The following is a 23,169-nucleotide window of genomic DNA, read 5'->3' as shown; positions in this document are numbered from 1 at the left end:
AAAAAAAAGTGTGTGAGAGAGAGAGAAAGAAAGAGAGAATAAAATGTAAGCAAACAATAACAAAAAGAGTGAAAATGCTATGTTGTGAACCACACTCAGTTCCCACGGTTCCCTTTCTGGATTTAGATGGCTCTCTTCATCACTGAACAATTGGAACTTAAACCAAAGCTTCTTAATGTGTGCTCATGAACCCCTATGGGGTCTCATAACCAAATGTAGGGTATGATTTATTATTATGATTTCTATCAGTCAGCATCTGATTTGTAACCTTATTTTATATACCTATATACCTGGAGTTGCATAAAAATGTCTCAACCAGAAAGGGAAGGTAACTGGAAAAAATTTAAGAAGCCCTGGTCTAAAGTTTTAGGTACTATTAAATTCAATCATGCCAGATTATGGGAGTAGCAGACCCAGTGCCAGGGAGTGAATCTGACTCGTTCTGTTACAACCATCCAATATATAAGAAATATATGCATTTCCTAACTAGTGAATCCTGTATCTTAGCTTAATAAGATCCTGTTCTTTTTCCTTCTGCTTTCCATCACTTTCTTTTGTGACTCATCATCCTCCTTCTTCACATTCCTAAAGTGAATGTTGCTGATGTCTCTGCCCTTGGCATTTTCCTTTGATCTCTCTCTATGTTCTCTCCCTTGACTATTTCAACCATTCCTCTGGCTTTAATTATCAAACGTATCTGTATCTATAGCCTTAGTCTCTGCCCAAACCCATAGCCCAATGTTTCCAATGTCTTCTGATCATCCACGTTTCAACAACTCATATTCAATATATCAAAAAACTGAACTTGATTTTCCTCAAAAACAAGCCCACCTTTTAGTTTCCTTCCATTTTGTCATCTTCTAGTCACTTAGGCTCAAAATTGGAGATTTATTTTAACTTGTTCCTCTTCCCTCCCCCATCCAATTAGTTATAAATTCTGCCTTCACGATGTCTTTTATGTTGGTCCTCTTCCCTCCACTCATTGGAATATTGTAGTTAGCTTCTGACAGGTCTCTCCTTTCTCCAGTCATTCTCCCAAGCTCTCATTGCTACCCAAGCAAGACCCTCAAGCAAGACACAAAAGCACCTTCATCTGTTCTATCTTGGTTTATTCTTTTGTTGAATTTCCTTGAATTGAATCTCACAAACTTAAATACTCAATTGTCTTTTCAAATAACCTTTCATAGCATTGCTTTTAGGATAAAGTACAAATTCCTGGGCCTGGCATTTAAGGTCCTAAATAGTCTGATGCCAGCCCATCTATTTAGCATTCACTCTGTGTTCCAGGCCAAAAAAAAAAAAAGGAATTCTATTTACAAGATACAGGGATTTTTTTCATGCTGTTTTTCACTCCCACTCATTGGTACATTCTGTTCACCATTCTGGGACACTAGATTCTCCATATATTTTTCATGAGATCTTTTTTTTTTTTTGAATCTCAGAAGCCTTCCGTGATCCTCTAGTAGAAAGTACTATCTCCTCCTTTTTCTTATAGCTCTGACTAGAAACTTCCTTTACTCTCAACAATAACATTTATATAATCATTCATGTCTACCTAGGGCTTTAAGGTTATAAAGCACTTTTTTTTCCACAAAATCAACAGTACAAGCATTTTTCCCCTTTGAATCATTGTACTTCTTAATTGTTAATGTTAATAAGGTGTATATTTTATTAACATATCCCTTTCCCTCATTAGAGTATTGATTACTTTAAGAAAAGGATTATATATGTTTTAAAATTATGATTATCTCTAGCAAAGTGCTTTGTGCTTATTAAATGCTTAATAAATTTTTGTTTGTTTTGGGCTTCAAGTCAAGAAAGTCTGTTTTCAAAGCCCACATCTTATAATTAGTTATATGACAATGGATAAATCACATAATCTATCTGAGCCTTAGATTTTCTATCAATAAAACAGAAATGGAGGAAGGAAAGAAGGAGGGAAGGAAAGTAGGAAGGGAGAAAAAAAGGGGGAAATCCTATTAATTAAATAGGAATCTTTGATAAATTGATACAAAGCAGATCATCTAAGAAGTATTTTTAGAAACTATTTTGGCAGTAACTTAAAAAACACCTTTCATGGCTAGAGTTAAAAGGTTTTTAACTATTTCATTTTTTCCTTTTGCTAATTTTATAATGGCCTTGATTTATTAAAAAGTGAGGGGGCTAAGAAAGCAATTTAGCTGATCTCATATTTTCTTTCCCTTAAAGTTTTAATTCCTGAAAACTAAACTAAACATTTTTCATTGTGGAATTGCTAGAACCTTGGCAATGTTTTGGAGTATATTGCTAGAGTACTGTTGTTCTCATACTGCTGATCTGACACAGTAATACTTTTTAGGGATAGAGTCATTTCCTCTCTTCTCTACCTTCATATTAATTATACAGAGATGGGAAAAATGCAGATCATTTTTTCTGGTAACCTTGTCTTGCTAAATCATTTGTACTACTAAATGATCTGACAGTTAACCAAGAGAGCATTTAAGTGACTTATCAATGGAAGAATAGGTCTCTTTCCCCTAAAAAGAGAATAACTTGAGATGTCTAAATAAACAGGATGATCCCAGTTGCCCCAATAGTATACTGACTGCAGGAAGGTTATTACTGCAACTAAAGTCTCCTTACTGACCCTCCACTAAGCCATCCATGCCCTTTCCCTCCATTGACATTTCAGTGGTGAGTAGAACCTGTTCAGCCGGGCAAGTGTTGACCTGCTCAAAACCCTTCAAAGCTTTATCACAGTTTCCAATTATCTGCACACTCACAAATCATTTAACTAGGACATCAGCTGGTTATTGTCAGCTCCCAGGGTGAACATGATCTGCATACGATTGGAGACTCGCAGAATGTCGTTTCTAACCCTCCTGCCACTGCCATGAGCATCGTGGATAATTTATATAAATAGGGGTGAGGGAAGCACATACATACCCCTTCTCTCCAACACTCACCTGGCCTATAAATTATCACTTGAGTATCAGTTCGAAGGCCTGAAGGAACCTAGACCAGGCCTAAAATAAATAAAGCCATGGAAAACACCTTCTGTGCATACACAAGTGCCACGTTGCTCAGTGGGCAATGGAAGAAGAGAGCTGCTTCAAATGTTACGTAGAATAACATTAAAAGTGTTTTTATTATTGTTCACTTTCCCGTTATGTCTGATTCTTCATGAGCTCATTTGGGGTTTTCTCAGCAGAGATACTGAAATGGTTGGCCATTTCCTTCTCCAGCTCATTTGACAGATGAGGAAACTGAGGCAGACAGATAAGTGACATCCCCCAGGATCATCCAGCTAATAAATATCTTAGGCTGGATTTGAACTTGGGAAGATGAATCTTTGTGACTTCAGACCTGGCTCTCTGTGCATGATGGCGCCATTTAGCTCCCAATTACAAGAGTACTTAGAATTTTTATTTATCCCCCACTACTACCCCACATTCTTCATCCCTGAAATCTGAGTTTCTCAAGGGCAGGGATTGTTTCATAATTTTTCTTTGTATCTGTCCTCGGACATTTATTAACTATGAATCTGGGTAAATCACTCAGCCACTGTCTGCCTCAGTTTCCCCAACTGTAAAATGAGGATGATAACAGCATCTACCTCCCAAGGTTTTTGTGACTCAACTGAGATAATATTTGTAAAGTTTTTACTAGTGCCTGATACATAGTAGGCACTTAATAAATGCACATTTCCTTCTTTCACAGTGCCTCATAGATAGTAGATAATTAATGCTTATTGAACTGAGTTAAACTGAATTATAATTTGGACAATGTATTCTTAGATAAGACAAAATGCTAATTAGATCTATCAGAAACATTGGGATAGGAAGTCTTTGAAATGATGGTAATTTCTTCCGTATAGCTTTCCCTTTCTGCGGCCCTAGTCAGTGTTATTCAGTTATCTCCAACTCTTGGTGCAGTTGGGAAGATTCATCTTCATGAGTTTAAATCTACCTTCAGATACCTGCTGTGTGATCCTGGGAAAGTCACTTAATCCTGTTTGCCTCCGTTTCCTCATCTGTAAAATGAATTGGAGAAGGAAATGGCAAGCCATTCTAGTATCTTTGCCAGAGAAATCCCAAATGGGGTCAGGAAGAATCAGACATGAAGAAAAAACTGAACAGCAAATGTAAGCACCAGAGAGAGATCTTTATTCCAATTTTGCAGGTGAAAATACTGAGTCTCAAAAAACTTCAATTAGGTCTCATTAGTTCCTATTCCTGTAAAGAAGCAGTGTTGGAACAATAAGCAATCAACCGTTGTTCACCACCTCAACAAAAAAAGATTTTATTTAATTCTTTTTGTATTCATCTTTTTTTTCAATCTAGCCAAACTATAGATAAGAAATGGTTGAGCATCTAAGAAAAAAATGATATTGCTTAAATTTTTATTTCTATTTTCTTTTACTTTATTATCTTTCTCCATTACTGTGAATAATTGTCATTGAACAAGCATTTATTGGAGATCCTTTGTGCATCTGCCAAGTATTTTCAAGCATATAAACGGAATTTTCAGGTTTTGTCTCCTTAAGATACCTGAATTCTGATCCTGCCTCTGACACTCACTAGATAGGTGACTGTGGACAGGTCACTTCCATAATGGGTATCTCAGTTTCTTCATCTGTAAAATGGAGCTTCTTGTGCTTCCTCATGTGCTCTAGTCATCCATAAAGGGCCTTTTAACTCCTAAAGATGTATGAATATGAGTTATAATTATCTTATTGGAGAGTACATCAGGAAAAAAGTGCTTATCTGGGGAGTTTTGACTTGATCCCAGAATGAGAGCTAGAAGGAAATTCATAGATCTTACTATCCAATTCCTTGGTTTTATAGATGAGTAAACTGGGATCCCCAAGAGGTTAAGGGATTTATACAGAGTCAGATGAATAATAAATGGGTGAGCTGGGATTTGAACTCAGATGCTCTGACTCCATGATGTGATGAACACTTAAAAGAGTTTTTAGAAGTAAACAACTCGGGAAGTAGTTATGACTGAGGAGAGATTAGAAAAAGGACAGAAAGATTGGAAACAAGGGAAGCAATTAGGAGTGAGCCATGAAAAGGACCCAAGCTCAGATGATAGTTGTGCAAATGGAAAGGAAGGATAAATTAAAAAGAAATTATAAAGAAGAACCAACAGTATTTGCAATGTGAGATTTAAAGGAGACTGGAATGGAAAATAACTTTCTATTGTAGTTCCTGGGACCACATTCATATGGGACCCCCGAAAAACTATCCCATGTTCAAGGCACACTGTGGCTTAGCAACAACCCCTCCCAAACTGGAGCCCCCGCTGATGTATTTACTTTTACAAGCCAACAAAAGGACATATTAGTTCAAAGCAAAGGACATTTAATCAAACAGCATAGCAAATAAAGTGACAAGATCCCCCCATGCAACATGAGGTACACTCTCCCACAGGCTACTACACTGCCAGTGGGGGAGGGCATACCCACAGAGAAGATGTGTGATCAGGGAGCACATCTTCCTGCATATCTTTGTCAGATATGTATTTCTGTTTATGATTTATTAACATTTATAAAAAAAATTATTTCTTTCTGAGTCTGTGCAGTCAATATCAGAAAATTTCCATTCTGTCAAATGTGGTTCTCCTTCTCTACTAAATTTTATTTACATACAGACTGTAGTGGGCTAGTATTTCACCATGCCATACATGCATAGGGCTTTTAATAGTCTTTTAACAAGCCTACCATTGTTTTCCTTTATTTAAATAAGTTGTATTTTCAATCTAAATCACCATCTCCTTTTAAAATATATAACATTGAAAAATACTCTAAATCCAGAAAGCTACAGAGAAAAAATGACAATTGAACTCATAAAGAACATCTTGGTAAGTATTTACCCCAGGGGAAAAGAGATTCAATGATGGGCATTGTATATATTTTGGATTAAAAACTCTAGCAGAGATTTCCAAGGGTTATTGAAAGGATAATCCAAATATTTCTCCATGTTTTGTTTTGTTTTTCTTTTAGTGTCTTTAAGTGCTAAAGGATGACTTCTCTTGATATAATAAAGTCATCTTGCAATCTCATCATAGATTTAAAACAAAACCTAAAACTGGTTTTGAATGGTGAATTTTGATTTGATCTATAATTTCATTGGGTGTATTCACTGGAATGCCTGTTGAGAAAACTTCCTCTTATCAATGAAGATTAGTAGCTGATGGTCCTGGAGAATTTACTGAGGGATTAATTGATTGTTCAAGGTCTCAGTTCTAGTCTATGTCAGAGAAAGGCCTTGAACCCAAGTTTCATTAGCTTCGAAATTAGATAGTTGTCTACTGACTTGTGTCAAAAGTGTTATGTTTTGTTTTTTGCAAACTTTCAGAAATTTTCTAGGTTTCCATTCTAAGATACCTTTCAGAGAAAATCCTCTTCCTAGGGTCTATTTGGAAAAATATACATATCATTCACATGAAAATTTCTTAGAGGCATTTAATTAAAAACTCACCTTACAACTTGTTTATATAAATAAAGTTTATATAAATAAATAAACTACCTTTCAGGGAAAATCCTTTCCTAGGGTCTATTTGGAAAAAATATACATATCATTCACATGAAAATTTCTTAGAGGCATTTAATTAAAAACTCGCCTTACAAATATTTATATAAACACTAATAACCCCAGTGCTCTACATAGGGAAAAACTTTTTGTTTACTATTTTGGGGTTTTACTGCAGTACTTGCTTTTCATTTGAAATAACTTCTTAGAACTGCTGCAACTACTGTTGGGTAGCATTGTTTCCATTTCTGAAGGTAAATTTAATTATACAAATTTCAGAAATTGAGGCATTTTTATATAGGAAGACAAATGCATTGGATAGCTCAAAAAAATCCAAAATTAAGTGAATTAGCGTGTTCTGATATTAATTGTTACCTTTTGGCGGCATATCAGTTTATTCTTCACCAACTCTATGTACATGTTCCTGAGACTGTATAGTATTTAATGAAGAGCTCCTTTTAAAGTATTGATAGCCATGAGAAAATTATACCATGTTTGATCTGTGTTAAAGAATCAAAGTCCAAGATCTTTGAATAGAACTTAGAATAAAAATGTAATTAGGTTACATCCCTAAAGTCTGATATATCTTTAAACAAGACTGCAAATGAAACTTTATTAAAGCTTCAAATGAATTATTTCATTGCCCTTTTTTTTTTATTCATTTTCTTCTCTTCCCTTTCATGTCGATGTTACTGACATTGCTGCTTGTATTTTACCTGTCTTTTTCAGGGTATATTAATTATTTACTGCTTAACGAGTAGTACTGAGACAACAGTACCACATTCAGAGCTGCCTGCTCGGCAGCGGGTTTTTCTGTTTCAAAGCTTTACAAGGTCTGGAATTGTTGCAGCTCAGCCTATAGTTTTTACCTTCCTGAATAAACTTTTCTGGAGGCCTAGTTTCCTGACAGCTCAGGGAAAGGACTCCTTCTCCCAAATACTGTCTCCCCCCAAATATCTACTCAGTGACACTAATGACTCAGAGAACTACAAAGATTTTTCACTTAATGTGTTTTCTTGCCAGTTGGCACAAGGGTGTTTTGCAAATTTTGACATCAGTAATACGATCCCATAAAAAAAAGTTCGGGAATTTTTGAAGCCTTCCAACTGAACTATTGTTCAGTCATTTTAGTTGTATATGAGTCTTTGTGATTTCATTTGAGAGTTTCCTGGGGAAAAAATACTGGACTATTTTGCCATTTCCTTTTCTAGTTCATTTTACAGCTGAGGAAACTGAGGCAAACAGACTTATGTGACTTGTCCAGGGTCACACAGCTAGCATCTAAAGCTGGATTTAACCTAGCACTCTACCCATTGATCCACCAGATAGATAACATTTTTAATTCAATCTAGAATAGCAGATATTAGATTCTATGAGAGAAAAGAACAGTGGAACAACATATTCATGTTATTGGAGAGTCACAGACTTAATAATATTGTTATTAAATTATACTAGCTAGCATTTATTTAGTTCTTTCAGATTTGCAACTGCTTTATATTAATTATCTCATTTTATCCTCTTAATAACCTTGGGAGATAGGTGCTATTATCCCCATTTTACAGATGAAGAAACTAAGATATTAAGTAACTTGCCAGAATCATATCTGGAGTGGCATTTGAGCTCAAATCTTAACAACCTCACAAGATCTGATATTTTGAGAGAGAGTAACTTCTTAGAAATGTTTTGTTATTTACGGGGAAACTAGGTAGCACAGTGGATAGAATGCCAGGTCTGAAGTCAGGAAAACTCATCTTTCTTTAGATCTGGTCTCAGACACTTATTAGACAGGTGACTCTGAAGTAGTCACTTAACTCTATTTTCCTCAGTTTTCTCATCTGTAAAATAAAGTGAAGAAGTAAATGGCAAATGGCCAGCATCTTTGCCAAGAAAATCCCAGATGGTTCACCACAAAGAGTTGAACATGATGGGAACATTTAAATAATAGCAATAAATTATTTATAGTTAGAAGGGTGAACTATGTTGACTAATGATGTGGTTGGCTTTTTTGGACCTTTGAATGATGTCAACATATGGTTTTGAAATGTTCTTTATCGTCCTCTTAGTGATATAGTTTATAAGTGGATAGGATGTCAAGACCAAGTTTAGTCTAACTCTGACTCCTTAAACTTCTGCTGCCTTCAAAACTTTCTGTATGCCATATTGTGAGATGGATGATGGGAATGAATAAAGCCTAACAATTATTTTTTGATAGAGAAATAGTCAACTTGACAAAAATTAAAATAGCAAAAATACATTCTTTATTTTTTAAGAAAAATTTAATTTGATTTGGCAGTGGTAGCCATTGGTATATATTCAAGGTTAAATAATGATAATAATAATAATAAATAAATAATATTTACATGCTGCTTTTAAGATTTGCTCATTGCTTTACAAACTATATTTGTCTTCATGACAACTATGGGAAGTAAGTGCTGTTATCTCCATTTTACAGATACGCAAAATAAGACAAAGATTAAGTTATTTGCATACACACACCTGCATACACTAGTAAGTTTCCAAGGGTGAATCTGAATTAAGGTCTAAGTCTAAATCCAACACTCTATCCACTGAATTAAGAAATATATCAAGCCCTCCCCACCTTCCCCATGACAAATTGATGGGAGGATGGGAAGATATAGTTGGGAATTGCACAGGTGGTCAGATATAGATGCAATGACTGTATAATCATAGGTAATGTTTCTATAGGATTCTGAGTTTTGCAAAGTTATCTATCTATCTGTCTATCTCTTTACAATCGTCCTGTGAGGTAGGAGTGTTTTTGTTTCCATTTTATACTTCTGCGAAACTAGAGGGAATGCTCCCATTCAGGAAATAGCATATGCATCAGGATAATGCCGTACTAATTTGACTTGACAATGGTTTGCCATTGCCCCAGATCTGCCTCCACCAACCCCTCTCATGGATTTCAGTATATCAGATAATAACTGTTTAAGGTCAAAGCTGACTAATGGCTTTCAGTTTATTAAGGCTCATCCTCAGACAGAAATAATCTGTTATGTAATGATTTAAAATAATCTGATTTATATAAAAGAAACCTTATTGGGAAAAAAATAGTTTATATCACCAGGCACCATAATTCAACTTTATACTTATAAATAACAAGTTGTAGTTTTCAGTCATATCCAATTCTTCATGACTTTATGTCATGTTTTCTTGGAAGAGATACTAGTTTGACATTTCCTTCTCCAGTTCATTTGACAGATGAGGAAACTGAGACAAACAGGACAAAGTGACTTGCCCAAAGTCACACAGCTAAAAAAAGTATGTAAAACTGAATTTGAATTCAGGAAGATGAGTTTTCCTAAATTGAGATCACCTCCCCGCCTTCCACTGCACTACTTCTATGCCTATAAAAATAACAATAAAATAGTTAATTATTTCTTTAGATTTTAATTTAGTGTTGTATTTTTCCTTAATTACATATAAAAGCAATTTTCAACATTTGTTTTTTTTAAATTAAGTTCCAAATTTTTTCCTTCACTCCCCACTTCCCTCATTGAAAAGGCAAGCAATTTGATATTGATTATACATGTGTAGTCATGCAAAACACATTTCCATTAATCTTTAGACTCTTTATAGATCCTGATAAAAGTTTTGGATTTCCCTTCTGTATTACAAACATACACCCAGCTGCCTTATTGATACAGATATCATTATGCTCAAAAATCTTCAGTGGCTCCCTATTACCTCTAGGATAAAATACACAGTCCTCTGGCTTAATATGTAAAGTTTCTGCATAATCTAGCTCCAGGTACCTTTCTAGACATTTCCTATTGACCTTCCACACACTCTATTAGCCATGTAGTTGTTGTTGATATTGTTATTGCTTTTCCTTCATTCTCAAAAAGAGCCGGGACGTGAGGGAGTTAACGCCAGGACATGTGAATGAGTCGGATTTAAATGAGGGAGGGCTGGGCAAGGTCACCTGCCTCAGTTTCTCCTCCAGAGTCATAGACAAGGATCACTGGAGGCAATAACAACAACAACAACATGGGCTATTCCCCATATCGCACTATCCACCAGATGCCTATTTATTTAGGTTATTCCCCACTTACATTTTATCTCCTTTTCATAAAATCTTTCCCATAGTTCAAAAGATAGTTCAGGTGGTGCTTCCTCCAGAAAGCCTTTTGGCTTTTTCCCACTCTTCCTCCCACAGTTGTTAATTATCCTTTATTGAAATTACTTTGAATCACTTTACATATACTTTATATATTGATGTATCTATCTGTGATTGTATTGTCCCAGGAGACTGAGAACTCCTGGAGGGCAGAGACTGTTGCATTTTTTGACATATACCTCCACTATCGGCACAGTACACTAGATTACTGGGACTAAGAATAACCCCTCCCTGAGTTTTCATGTCTCGTCTCTGATTAGGTCTTCCTCTGCTCCTTAATTCGAGCCCCTTACTCCAGGGGGATCTCTCATGGCAACCTTGTCAGGATACCTATCTTGGTCTAAAAGAATGAAGTGAGCCACCCTGTAAGAAGAGGTTGTTTTCGATTTTTTTCCAAACTTTTCCCAAAGTTGCCAGCCACCTTTCAGCCCCATGGATTAGTTGGGTCACTGAGAACAGAACAAAAGCTTTGTTTCTCAGTCCTCTCGAAGGACACTGTAAATCCCTCCCAAGAAGTTACAATCCCTGGTGGCTCTCTGTGAAATGAGTGACGAACCCCCAATGATTTCACGACAAGCTGTGCTGGGATCATTTTCATCCTTGAATGTAAAAGCCTAAAAAGGGTATGAATTGTTCAAGCCTCTGAAAGGGCATGGGAAGAAATTGGTTTTTGTTTGTTGTAGTTGCTGATTTTGTTTTGTTGTTTATTGTTGTTATTATTATTTTATTTTTACAAAAAAAAGGCAATAACATCTTTCTCTCTTTGCTGCTGTTCAAGCAGGTTTTATGTCTACATTGTACTCTATAATAGCTTACTACCAAAGATGTCCAGCAGTTCTAGATTAAAATGTAATATAATATACATAAAGCTTTATTATTCCTTTAGGTTGTTGTTTTAAACTAAAGTGGAATATTTCCCTAAAGTCTTCCACAAATGTTCACAATTTAGAGCTAAATGCACTTGCTGTTTATACCAGGACCATTGACGAAATGTGCCTCATAGACCTGTCAAATTATTTTCGTACAACTGTTCCTGCTGCATTCTTTTTTCTTTTTCTTTTTTCTAACTGGCAAATGTTCAAGTAGCCTGCTGTAAGTGGCAATAATTAGCTACTCTCAGCACTGCTGATGCATGGAGCAGATCACTCAGTGCCTCTTAGAGATGGTGACATTTTAAATTACCTGAACAATTCCAAAAGCAATCCTCGGACATAATTAACACCTTCCCTAATTACTGCCAGGTCTGGGCAGAGCTGATTTTTATTTATGGGATAGCGCATCCTAGAGCATCCTTCACAAATGCTGTCTTCATTTCTGTGCAAACTTCAGATATGTGGGCTCTATGGTGAGGATCTTTTCTCCTCCCCCCTCCTTGTTCCTTCCCCCCCCCCTTTTCCCTCTCCCTTCGAGTAATCAATGCACTGCTGAATGAGTTCATTTTAATGCACTCAATCATGCCTCTAATGTTCGTAGCTTACGGGCGCAAGCATCAGTAATGCAGGAATGTTATATGGCTTTGGTTTGGGCCATTTCATAAAATATTCATGGAATCAAAAATGTGCATCAAAATAGCGGCTGGGAGAATTACATTTATGTGCCCGCTTTTATGGCAGCTTCACATTTAAACCCATTTGTGTTAATATCTAGTCAATCTTTCTACTTTAAAAAAAAAAAACCTAAAATGGTGGAGATCATATACATTCTCCTTTGCTTAATATTTGTTCAAGACATCTGCTGTGATGTAACAAATATCTATAAACTTTCAGCAATGTTGTTGTATAGAGAAAGAGAAGAAGGGGTGAACGAGACTGAGATAATATCCAGAAAGAGAGAATCTTATTCCCCCTATAGAATGTGAATCAGAGCCTATGTCCTGCTTTTTAGTTTATGGGGCTCATGTGTTTTTATTTGTATTTTCTTTCTTTTTTAAAAAAATGAATAGATGAGTTTCCGTTTGTGTGGGCTTTAGCTAAAGTGAAATTCTCCGGTAGTGGTTGGTTTTATTTTAATAGTGCACTTTCCTTTAAGTGAAGAACTATAAATATACTTACTCCTTATGTCATTTCTATCCAATTAGAAAAATACCCAGGATTTATTCTATTTTCATTTGTTAGGGGAATGTTGTCTCATCATGAACATAACTGCTCACAACATGTCTCCTCAAGTGTGTTTTATTAGCCTGTTTCACATTTATATTAAGACAGATGGATGATGGATTTGAAGAAGATTCTGAGGTTCCTGTAAAGTTTTGACTTCATTTCATGAGAGCTTTTAATTATTCCTGGAAAAGAAGGTTTTTTTTGGCATAGCTTGGGAAGAATGAGTGAGAAATTCTTGGATTTTAGTTGAAGGAATTCTAACTTATTACAAATGCCTAGTTCAACAGTGCTTTTTTTTTTGTAAATGACTTGCTTATCACCTTGCTGAGAAGCTTTGTGCAAGGTGACAGGATTCTGCCTTTGGATTTAGGAAGGCCTACTTGGCTTCAGTTCCTGATTCTGAAATCTGCTGATTATGAGATCTTAGGCACAATCAACCTTATAATACCCCGGGCAATTCTGTAAGAAGCTGGAAAGAAGCTGCTGATCTGCCTTGGTATAGGGAGTCTATACTCTGGTGTAGGAATTCACTCTACCTACGAAGTCACAAGTTTAGATCTTCATAAATGAATAAATAAATAAATAACATTCCTTTGGGAATCCTCACATTTCAGATTTCTTCAGAAAAGAAAGAACTTTTCTTGATTACATAGATAGATAGATGGATAAACAGACAGACAAATTGGTATGGGGTGAGTAGATGGACTGATAAATGGATAGATGGATATATGCATATATAATGTGTATATATATATATATATATATATGTGGAAAGAGAGACCGAGAGATCCTCAGATTCATAGTAATAATTATGAGAGATTTGTTCCTGTTTCCTCAAGCAAGATCCTAAACTTATCTCTCCATATCCATGAAATACTTCTGAGTTCTCTTTCTTGACCTGTTTTCTCTCATTCTTTCTGTTATGCCATTGATTTTCCAATATAACCTTCTTGCCTTTCTGTCCTTTCTCAGTGACAGAAAAAGTGAACAATAGATATGTCAAGGATCTTACCATGGTAGATGAGGACTAAGATCTGAATTTCTTCCCTGAATCTTATTCACACATTAAAAATTTTAGTTGAAAAAATGGATTATGTATGGACCTCTGCAAAGTGCATGGTAAAAAATAACCAAATTGAATCAATAAACCAAATGAGAAAAATGTCTTCTTCTAGCTATACAGTAAAACATAAGCACCTTCAAACACAGATGCTGTTTTTATATTGATAGCACCTAACACAAATGTTCTGTGCATGTTGAATACTTAACAGATTATTACTGAAATGAATTGAATTGAATTCCTCATGTCTCCATTTACATATTTCTTTAGCAACCTGACACCCATATTAATAGTCCTTTGTCAAACTCTTTCTTGAACTACACTAATTTTTTTAAATTTTATTTAATTTATATCTAGATTTAACTTAAAATAAGAATATCATTCTTTATTGATACATTAAAGCATAAACCTTTATTAGATTCTAATTTTAAATTTTACTATTCAAATTGGAAAATAAATGGTAAATATTATTTAGCGAAAGTGTTCTGAATTGAATCCATTAGATTTTTATGACATTTGAGAAATTGAGAAATTGGCAGACAAGAGTTAAGACTCATCTTAAAGTCAGTAAGATCTGGGTTCGAGTATTATCTCTGACCCCATATTAGTTGTATGCCATTGGGCATCACAACCTCTAAATGCCCCCTAAGCAACTCTCTAAGACCATAAATTATAAGACTAGTTGACAGTCAGTATTTAATGAAGTAAATTTCCAAATCATGAATTCCACATATGGAATTCATAATCTAGAAATTTCATTCACATTTGGGCAAAACACACATAGGAAAAATAAATATTTAACCTTTTTATTCACAAATATTATCATATTGCAATACCTAATCCTAAAATTCTGAAGTCAAAGTCCATTTGATTGTATGATCATAGCCAAAGAGTCCAAGTTTTTCCAAGTCCATTTATTGCCTGTGGACTCTTCAAAATGAAATTCCTGCTTCTTAAAGGAATAGAAAATCTTTGTCTTAATTTACAACTAAGATTTAGTACTGATGGTCAGAAAGGAAATTAACAAGGGAGAAGTAGACAAAATGTCAGCATGTGGTCCAGGTGATCAAGGAGGGAATAGAATCAAGATTGTGAGAAATTTGAGGAAATTCAATGGATGTGGTGGTTATAGTCAAAGGAAAAGCCAAGAAAAAATGGGCAATTCAAAACTGGGAGGAGATCCCTATATCTGCGCCCCCTTCCCATTCAAAGGTACCCTCCTGTACTTGTTAAAATGTGAAGTTAAAAGATCAGGTATTAGGACAATGGGGATTAAAGTTATGAGAGGTCTTAGAAAATCATCTAATGAATACCCTCATTTTATAATTAAGAATTAAATTAAATTAAATGACTTACAAAATATTTCACCAACTTCATTATACAGATGAGCAAATTAAACCCAGAAAACTATGGTGTCTTGCCCAAGAGCCAATATCTAGCTACTGGCAAAATCAGGACTAGAACTCAGTCCCTTTGCCTCCTAATTTCTTATTGTAAAGTTTACTTCTATGAGATTTCTACCACATTGTGGAGTAGAAGGAAAACTGGTAAAAGTGTCAGAAAATCAGGTTAGCATTCAAACCTTAGGGTGCTGTATTAATGCAAATTTGTCATTATCCTTGGATCAGGCTTCTAAATTATGGTTCAGTATGTGACCCCTTTTGAGGGGTTAGGTTTTTTGGGGGGGAGGGAGGGAGTTGTTTGTTTTGGCAAGGCAATTGGGATTAAGTGACTTGATTGGGTCACACAGCTAGGACATATTAAGTGTCTGAGGCTGGATTTGAACTCAGGTCCTCCTGACTCCAGGTTGGTTCTCTAACCACTGCACTCTAAGGTTTTCTTGACCAAGATATTGGAATGGTTTGCTGTTTCCTTCTCTGATTGATCCAGCAAATCCATTTGTCAGGCAATCAGAGGTTAATGACTTGCTAGGAAGCATTTCAGTCTGGATTTGAATTGTGCTTTTTCTGAGTGGAGGCACAGGGATCTATCCTCTGAGACACTGGCTCAGAGTAGTATTGTATATACTAGACAAGGAAGGACTGGGAAGAGAGATGCTTCCATAGAATGAAAAAAAAATACTCTCAGAAACCATGTGTAAAATGTTCTCTAGAGAGAGACTTTAAATTTTAAGGTTACCGTATTAAATTGAATGAGTAAACTCAACTTTATTGAGTTTGGGGAATATTTACTAAAATTTAGTGATTCTTCCTCTCTTCACCACCACTTTGTAGTTGCTATAAAAAAAGATGGAGAAGTTAGCGTCTTTGTATCTGTTGGTTTTCATATTTATTCATGTAATCTGGACACAATTTGTCATTTTTTAAAAAAGTAAATTTTAAGAGGGTGTAGCCATTTTCATGACAACTATCTGGATCCAAATGTAATTCTTATCTGAGGAAAAAGGTATAGTCTATCTAGACAGGTTTCCCAACAATGATAAAGGATTTCATAGAGATTCAGCCAATTTTTAGTACCCTTTCACAGGCATGATTGTACTTCAAGAAAATAATAGTATGAGCCAGTCCATTGTAAGTGATTCTTTTGGGGGGAGGAAAGGCGATTTCTCTGGAGAACATCAGAAATGTGGGCTGCCTGTGGTTCAGGGATGGCTTCCTAGAGAGCCCCACTTAGGAAATGTCAATGGCCACTGCAATTTTTTTACTCATTTCCACAAAGTAGTGGATGCTAATGAGTAAAGTATAATTAATTTTGTGCAGTTGGAAATGACCATATTAGAAAACAAGTTTGCTTAACATTTTTAAGGAATGGAATGGCCTGAGGCAATGTTTGAGGAAAAGTAATGGTTTTCCTATGCTGTGTATTTGTGTATGTTTCTGCCAAATATCTTACATTTCCCTCAGTTTCCACAAATAAAAGCTGTTTCTTTGAGGTAATCTTTAGTCAGGTTTGTTGTAAAGTACTTTGAAATGTTGCTTAGGGATTTATGATCAATCCATCCCTTATCAAAAACTTAAAAATTGGAAAATTGGTATTTGGTTTCATTATGATGATCGATATATAAAATGGCAGGACTTTCAAACTGGCCCCCAAAGATAATTAATCCATCTTAAGTCATGCTAGCCAAAGTCAATCTCTCAGAGGTGATTGCCCATGAGTCCAGAAAAAGGCAATGCTAAATTCCAGATCCTATTGAGTTGGCCTTCCTCCCTATTTGTTTCCTTAAATAATTACCTATCGTAGGTATCACAAATTCTTAATCATCTTGCTTTATGCCTCCTGTAATTCTCAGGAATTCCCTATCCTCTAGATCACACACTGTGGGTCCTGATGCATACACAAAATTTTAAGCATGGTAGGTACTTCCCAATTTGTATTTATGAATGACTTATTTTTTTCAGGTAACTTTGAAGAAGCTGCTAAAAATTATGAAGCCTTCAGTGACATGACAGAAGGACGGCTATGGCAAGACACAAATGGCCATTTACTCAACTCCATTGCCTGCGAAAATCTCCGGAGGATTTACACGTTGCTAGCAGAAAAAATGCTGAAGGACAAACAATATAAACAGGCCATCAGGACTCTACTGAAAGCTTGTGAAAGAGCCAAACAAGGTGGGTAGGAAAAAAAAATACATACTCACTTTCCTTCCGTTAATGCACCATTCTGGGCTCTCCCAGGAGCAAAGTAAAAATTGTCAAGTGTCTGACTGGGTGATTATTTCCAATGAAATTCAAAGACAAATGCCATCAATATACTTCCAAATTTCACTATAAAACCAAAGTGCCTTCTTGCTGACCACAAGAAATCCATTAGTTTCTTGAAAGCTTTATCTCCAAAAATGCCATCTTCTGGGAACAACATTGTAAAACAAGAAGGCTGTAATCAGAAGTTAGAGTCATTTATGGAAGTTAAGATGTTTTTCCCCTGAGGTTATACACTTTCATTGTGTATAAGCATCAGGTCATTCTAAAAAGGAAAGAAACTGAGGCTGAGTTGTCACAGGGAACTCAGTGGTCTTTTTTGGTGAAATAAGTAAGTTTTTTGAGTATTAGTAATAAATTTGAGACAAACAGCCTAAAAAGTAGTTCTATGAAGATTGATTTTTACAGATAACTCATCAACAACTCCAGATTTTTGCCTAAGAGACCAAACTCTAATTTTGAATCCCAGGCAGTGTGATGTAATAAATCAAGTGCTGAAACTGGAATCAACAAGACCTAGATTTGCATTCTGCCTCAGATACAACCTGATTATATGACCTTTCAGGTTCCTGTTCTGTAAATTCAGTGGGATGGAATCAATATTTAAGGATTCTTCTATCTCTCAATCTAAAATCTTATTATCCAATCAAGGGGGGATTCAACTCCCTTTTTATTTTCTTGGTGGAAGAAAATAAGAACCAATTTACTCCCAAGAATTAGCTTTCAAGATCAGATTATATGTATTATTTGCAAGATTTAGGAAACATGTATGCATTATTAATGATACAATTTGTGAAATATGTAACATTGTTAGATTTGCTTTATATAATTAATTACATATTAATTTTGTCATTAGAATAAATCTCTTTTTTGAAGGTAATGACACCATTTCTTTTTGAGTTCCATTCTGTGGTTAACTGATGAACTCTCTTACGAATTTAACTTAGAGGAAGTTCATTGATTGAAAATTTTCAAGACTTTTACCTATTTTTGTTTTGAGCTATTCATTACTCAATCATGTCCAATTCTTCATGACCCCATTTGGGATTTTCTTGGCAAAGATATTGGAGTGGCTCACCATTTATTTCTCCAGCTTATTTAACAGATAAAGAAACTGAGGCAAACAGTAACTTGCCAAGGGTCGTACAGCAAGTAAGGATCAGAGGCTGGATTTGAACTCAAATCTTGATTCTGGGACCAGAGCTCCATCCACTGGGCTTTTTTTATAATCTGCATAATTATAATCTACAAGTACAGGGGGAAAGTGCTATATTTGCATTCAGAGGAACTATTTTCAAAATCTGGCTCTTCTGTTTGCTTCTGTGACCCTATTCAAGTCATTTAACCCAACTGGATTCCAGTGTCCTCTATTGTAAAATGGAGGGATTGTTCTATATGACCTCCAAAGTCCCTTTCAACACTAAGTTAATCAGCCTAAGAAAAATTCTAAAAAAACTTCTCCTTTTCACTTCAAACTTTTTAAAAACAAAGTTCTCTTTTTAATTTCGGAGTGCTTACCACTTAGCTGTAAATGGATCCTGAACACTGTTACAGAAACAGCCAAAATTTAATCTCAGGACTAAGAACAACAAAACAATGGATAAATTAAATTCCATCTTTAGCTTTACCATTCATTATTTGAACCAACAGTACAACATTGCTTCTCTTTTCCAAAGATTTTGGTTTCAGGGGAATTAAAGTAATTAAAAGACTTTGATTCTATGTATGTGTAAATAGACTCTGAAATCTATATCCATCATCCCCACATTTGAAGTTTTCCCAGGTGTAATGCACTCAGATCTGAAACACTCAGCCAAAGACCAATGAAGAATTTCTTTTTTTTTCCTTGTACATTGGAAAATGATGTAAGTGAATTTTGGTGTGGGTCAACTTCTCAGTCTGCTATATAATGGACATCATGACTAAAACCACTTGCTGAGTGTTGGTTGTGGATAAGAATGATGAGCTCATTCATGGATTATCCATTTTACACACAGTAGGGAAAGACCCTTGCTTAAATAAGGAATCTACCTCACTGACAGATCTTAAATGGCCATTAACAAATGGAATCGCTTTTTGACATTACATGAGAATACATAGAATTGCATCATAGAAGGAAAAGCCAGCCATTACTTCCTGTGCTAAAACTTCTAGCTTTATTGAAATTGTTCCTTTCTGAGCTGATTATAAGCAAATGGATATCGGTTTTCCTAATTACTCTTTGTTGTTATTGTTTGGTCCTGTCGGACTCTTTGTAACCTCTTTTGAGGTTTTCTTTGCAAAGGTACTGGAATGGTTTGCCATTTTCTTCTCCAGATTATTTTACAGATGAGGAAACTGAGGCAAGCAGTAACTTGCCAAGGGTCGTACAGCAAGTAAGGATCAGAGGCTGGATTTGAACTCAAATCTTGATTCTGGGACCAGAGCTCCATCCACTGGGCTTTTTTTATAATCTGCATAATTATAATCTACAAGTACAGGGGGAAAGTGCTATATTTGCATTCAGAGGAACTATTTTCAAAATCTGGCTCTTCTGTTTGCTTCTGTGACCCTATTCAAGTCATTTAACCCAACTGGATTCCAGTGTCCTCTATTGTAAAATGGAGGGATTGTTCTATATGACCTCCAAAGTCCCTTTCAACACTAAGTTAATCAGCCTAAGAAAAATTCTAAAAAAACTTCTCCTTTTCACTTCAAACTTTTTAAAAACAAAGTTCTCTTTTTAATTTCGGAGTGCTTACCACTTAGCTGTAAATGGATCCTGAACACTGTTACAGAAACAGCCAAAATTTAATCTCAGGACTAAGAACAACAAAACAATGGATAAATTAAATTCCATCTTTAGCTTTACCATTCATTATTTGAACCAACAGTACAACATTGCTTCTCTTTTCCAAAGATTTTGGTTTCAGGGGAATTAAAGTAATTAAAAGACTTTGATTCTATGTATGTGTAAATAGACTCTGAAATCTATATCCATCATCCCCACATTTGAAGTTTTCCCAGGTGTAATGCACTCAGATCTGAAACACTCAGCCAAAGACCAATGAAGAATTTCTTTTTTTTTCCTTGTACATTGGAAAATGATGTAAGTGAATTTTGGTGTGGGTCAACTTCTCAGTCTGCTATATAATGGACATCATGACTAAAACCACTTGCTGAGTGTTGGTTGTGGATAAGAATGATGAGCTCATTCATGGATTATCCATTTTACACACAGTAGGGAAAGACCCTTGCTTAAATAAGGAATCTACCTCACTGACAGATCTTAAATGGCCATTAACAAATGGAATCGCTTTTTGACATTACATGAGAATACATAGAATTGCATCATAGAAGGAAAAGCCAGCCATTACTTCCTGTGCTAAAACTTCTAGCTTTATTGAAATTGTTCCTTTCTGAGCTGATTATAAGCAAATGGATATCGGTTTTCCTAATTACTCTTTGTTGTTATTGTTTGGTCCTGTCGGACTCTTTGTAACCTCTTTTGAGGTTTTCTTTGCAAAGGTACTGGAATGGTTTGCCATTTTCTTCTCCAGATTATTTTACAGATGAGGAAACTGAGGCAAGCAAGGTTAAAAGTCATACAAATAGCGTTTGAGATTTGAACTCAGGTTTTTCTGACTCCAAGTTTTACATTCTATCCACTGAGAAATCTACCTGCCATGCTAAGCACATAGTAGACACTTAATGTTATCAATTGCTATTGATTAATTAAGAGACTTGCTAATGTGTGTGCCACAGGACATACTTGAACTTAAGTCTTGGATTACCACCATGATGCCTCTAAATTTTAATGCATTTGAAAATTACAACCACAAAGTCTATCATATTCATAGCATTTCTTTGAAAAATACATTCTTTTGTCTTATAGTAATAATAACAATATAATAGTAATCATAAGTGATTCTAGATAAACTCTCTTTGTAAATCTTAGTTTCTTAATCTGTAAAATGGGAATAGTGATATTTGAATTCTCTGCCTTCCAGGGTTATTCTAAGAAAAGTGCTCTATAAGCTGTAAAATTATAAAGTTTTTAAACCTTTTTGTACAATAGATACATTTGACAGCCTGCTGAAGTTTGTGGATCTTCTTTTCAAAATAATATTTTAAATATATAAAATAATATATGTATATAATTTAAAAGAAAAATAATTATACTGAAATGCAGTTCTCAATTTTTAAAATTATTTATACTGTTCTGAAGAACTCGTGATGAAGAATGTTATCTACCTCCAGAGAAAAAACAGATTGAAGCATATTTTTAAAACTTTTTAAATTTTTTTTTCCTTTTTGTGACATGAATGTGGAAATATATTTTGTATAAATTCACATATATAATTGCTATCATAGTGCTTGCCTTTTCAGTGGGTAAGAAAGGCACTTGGAGGAAGGAAAGAATTTGGGCTTCAGAATTTTTTAAAAGTATGTTAAAGATAAATAATAATTTTATGGACCCCAGGTTAAGAAATCTTATGAGAGAAAGTAATAATAGTTATTAATATTATTAATATTAATTAATGCCAGCTAATATTTCTATAGTTATATAGTGCCTGCTATAGTCACTATTTTAAGCACTTTACAAATATTAGTTCATAAGAGCAATGATATAAATGTGGCTTTTACTACTTTAATAATTTCTTTGGATCACAGGATAATTTTCTATATTTTCTTTTTAGGAGGTGACAAGAAGATGGAAGGAGAAGCTGCCTTTGCTTTAGGCTTAGCGTATCATTCAACTGGAGAGTATGAATTGGCAAAATCAGTAAGTGTAGCAAAAATTGTTTTCTTACATTTTCTTCGTAGCCTTACTTCTACTAGGTGCCCTGCAGAAATGTGGTGAGCTGATGCTAGTGAGTTGAGGTTGAGGGGTGAAAGTGGAACATCAATACACATTACATTTGTACGTAGGGCTGCATATTTCTAAATCACTAAACCATTATCATCAAACACATGAAAGCATAATAATAATGTAAGAACACAACCATCTATTTGACAACCCCACCCAGCTATAGCAGAAATGAACTCAAGTGCCAATAATAGATGATAAAGGAAGAATTGTGTTTGGGTTAGAATTCAGAATAAGATATGCAGAGGGGAGAGATTTCCAGGCATCCTATCATAGGGGTTGGGCAATGGAATGGGCAGTAATGAAAAACCTATGATGCTAGTCTAGTGGGACATCCTTATTTATAATCCAAGGCAAAGCCCATCCTATACTCCAATACATTTGTGATTTTATCAATGGGCTTATTGTGTAGATAGTAATCCATCAACATTTCCTGTGTAAACTGATCCATTTCTTCCCACAAATTCTTCATAGAAGGTTAATCCAATACACTTGTGACTTCCACTGAATTCTTTTGACATTAGACTTTTAATGGAGTTGATGAACTATCCATTGGTTGACTCCTTCATTCTTCCTAGATGACCAATACATATTTTCTTTCTGGTCATACTTTCTCTGAAAATATCCTTTCTCCTGCTTTTCTACAATTCCTTATTAGATCAAATGACATGATTATAAAGCACATAGCACAGTGCCTACCATGTAATAAGCTCTATATAAATGTTATCTATTATTATTGTTGCTGTTTTGTTATTTTTAAATTTTATTAATTTTTATTTTTAATTAAAATTTTAAATTAAATTTTTAAAAATTTGATATTTTTTTCATACCCTGGTTGCA

At 35.0% G+C, this 23,169-nt stretch overlaps 1 protein-coding gene across 3 annotated transcripts in view; it reads left to right on the top strand.

Annotated features, from left to right (window-relative positions):
* TTC29 (tetratricopeptide repeat domain 29) overlaps positions 1-23,169 on the top strand; it is a 271,305-nt gene that overhangs the window by 92,287 nt on the left and 155,849 nt on the right. For all 3 annotated transcript variants that reach the window (XM_051964925.1, XM_051964926.1, XM_051964924.1), the window contains exons 7-8: positions 17,178-17,390; positions 22,160-22,245. In XM_051964925.1, the coding sequence (XP_051820885.1) occupies positions 17,178-17,390; positions 22,160-22,245 (299 nt within the window). The remainder of the gene's footprint in view (positions 1-17,177; positions 17,391-22,159; positions 22,246-23,169) is intronic.

The sequence above is a fragment of the Antechinus flavipes genome, chromosome 6 (assembly GCF_016432865.1).
Source record: "Antechinus flavipes isolate AdamAnt ecotype Samford, QLD, Australia chromosome 6, AdamAnt_v2, whole genome shotgun sequence".
Classification (NCBI taxonomy): Eukaryota; Metazoa; Chordata; class Mammalia; order Dasyuromorphia; family Dasyuridae; genus Antechinus; species Antechinus flavipes.
This window is presented reverse-complemented; position numbering and strand designations above follow the sequence as displayed.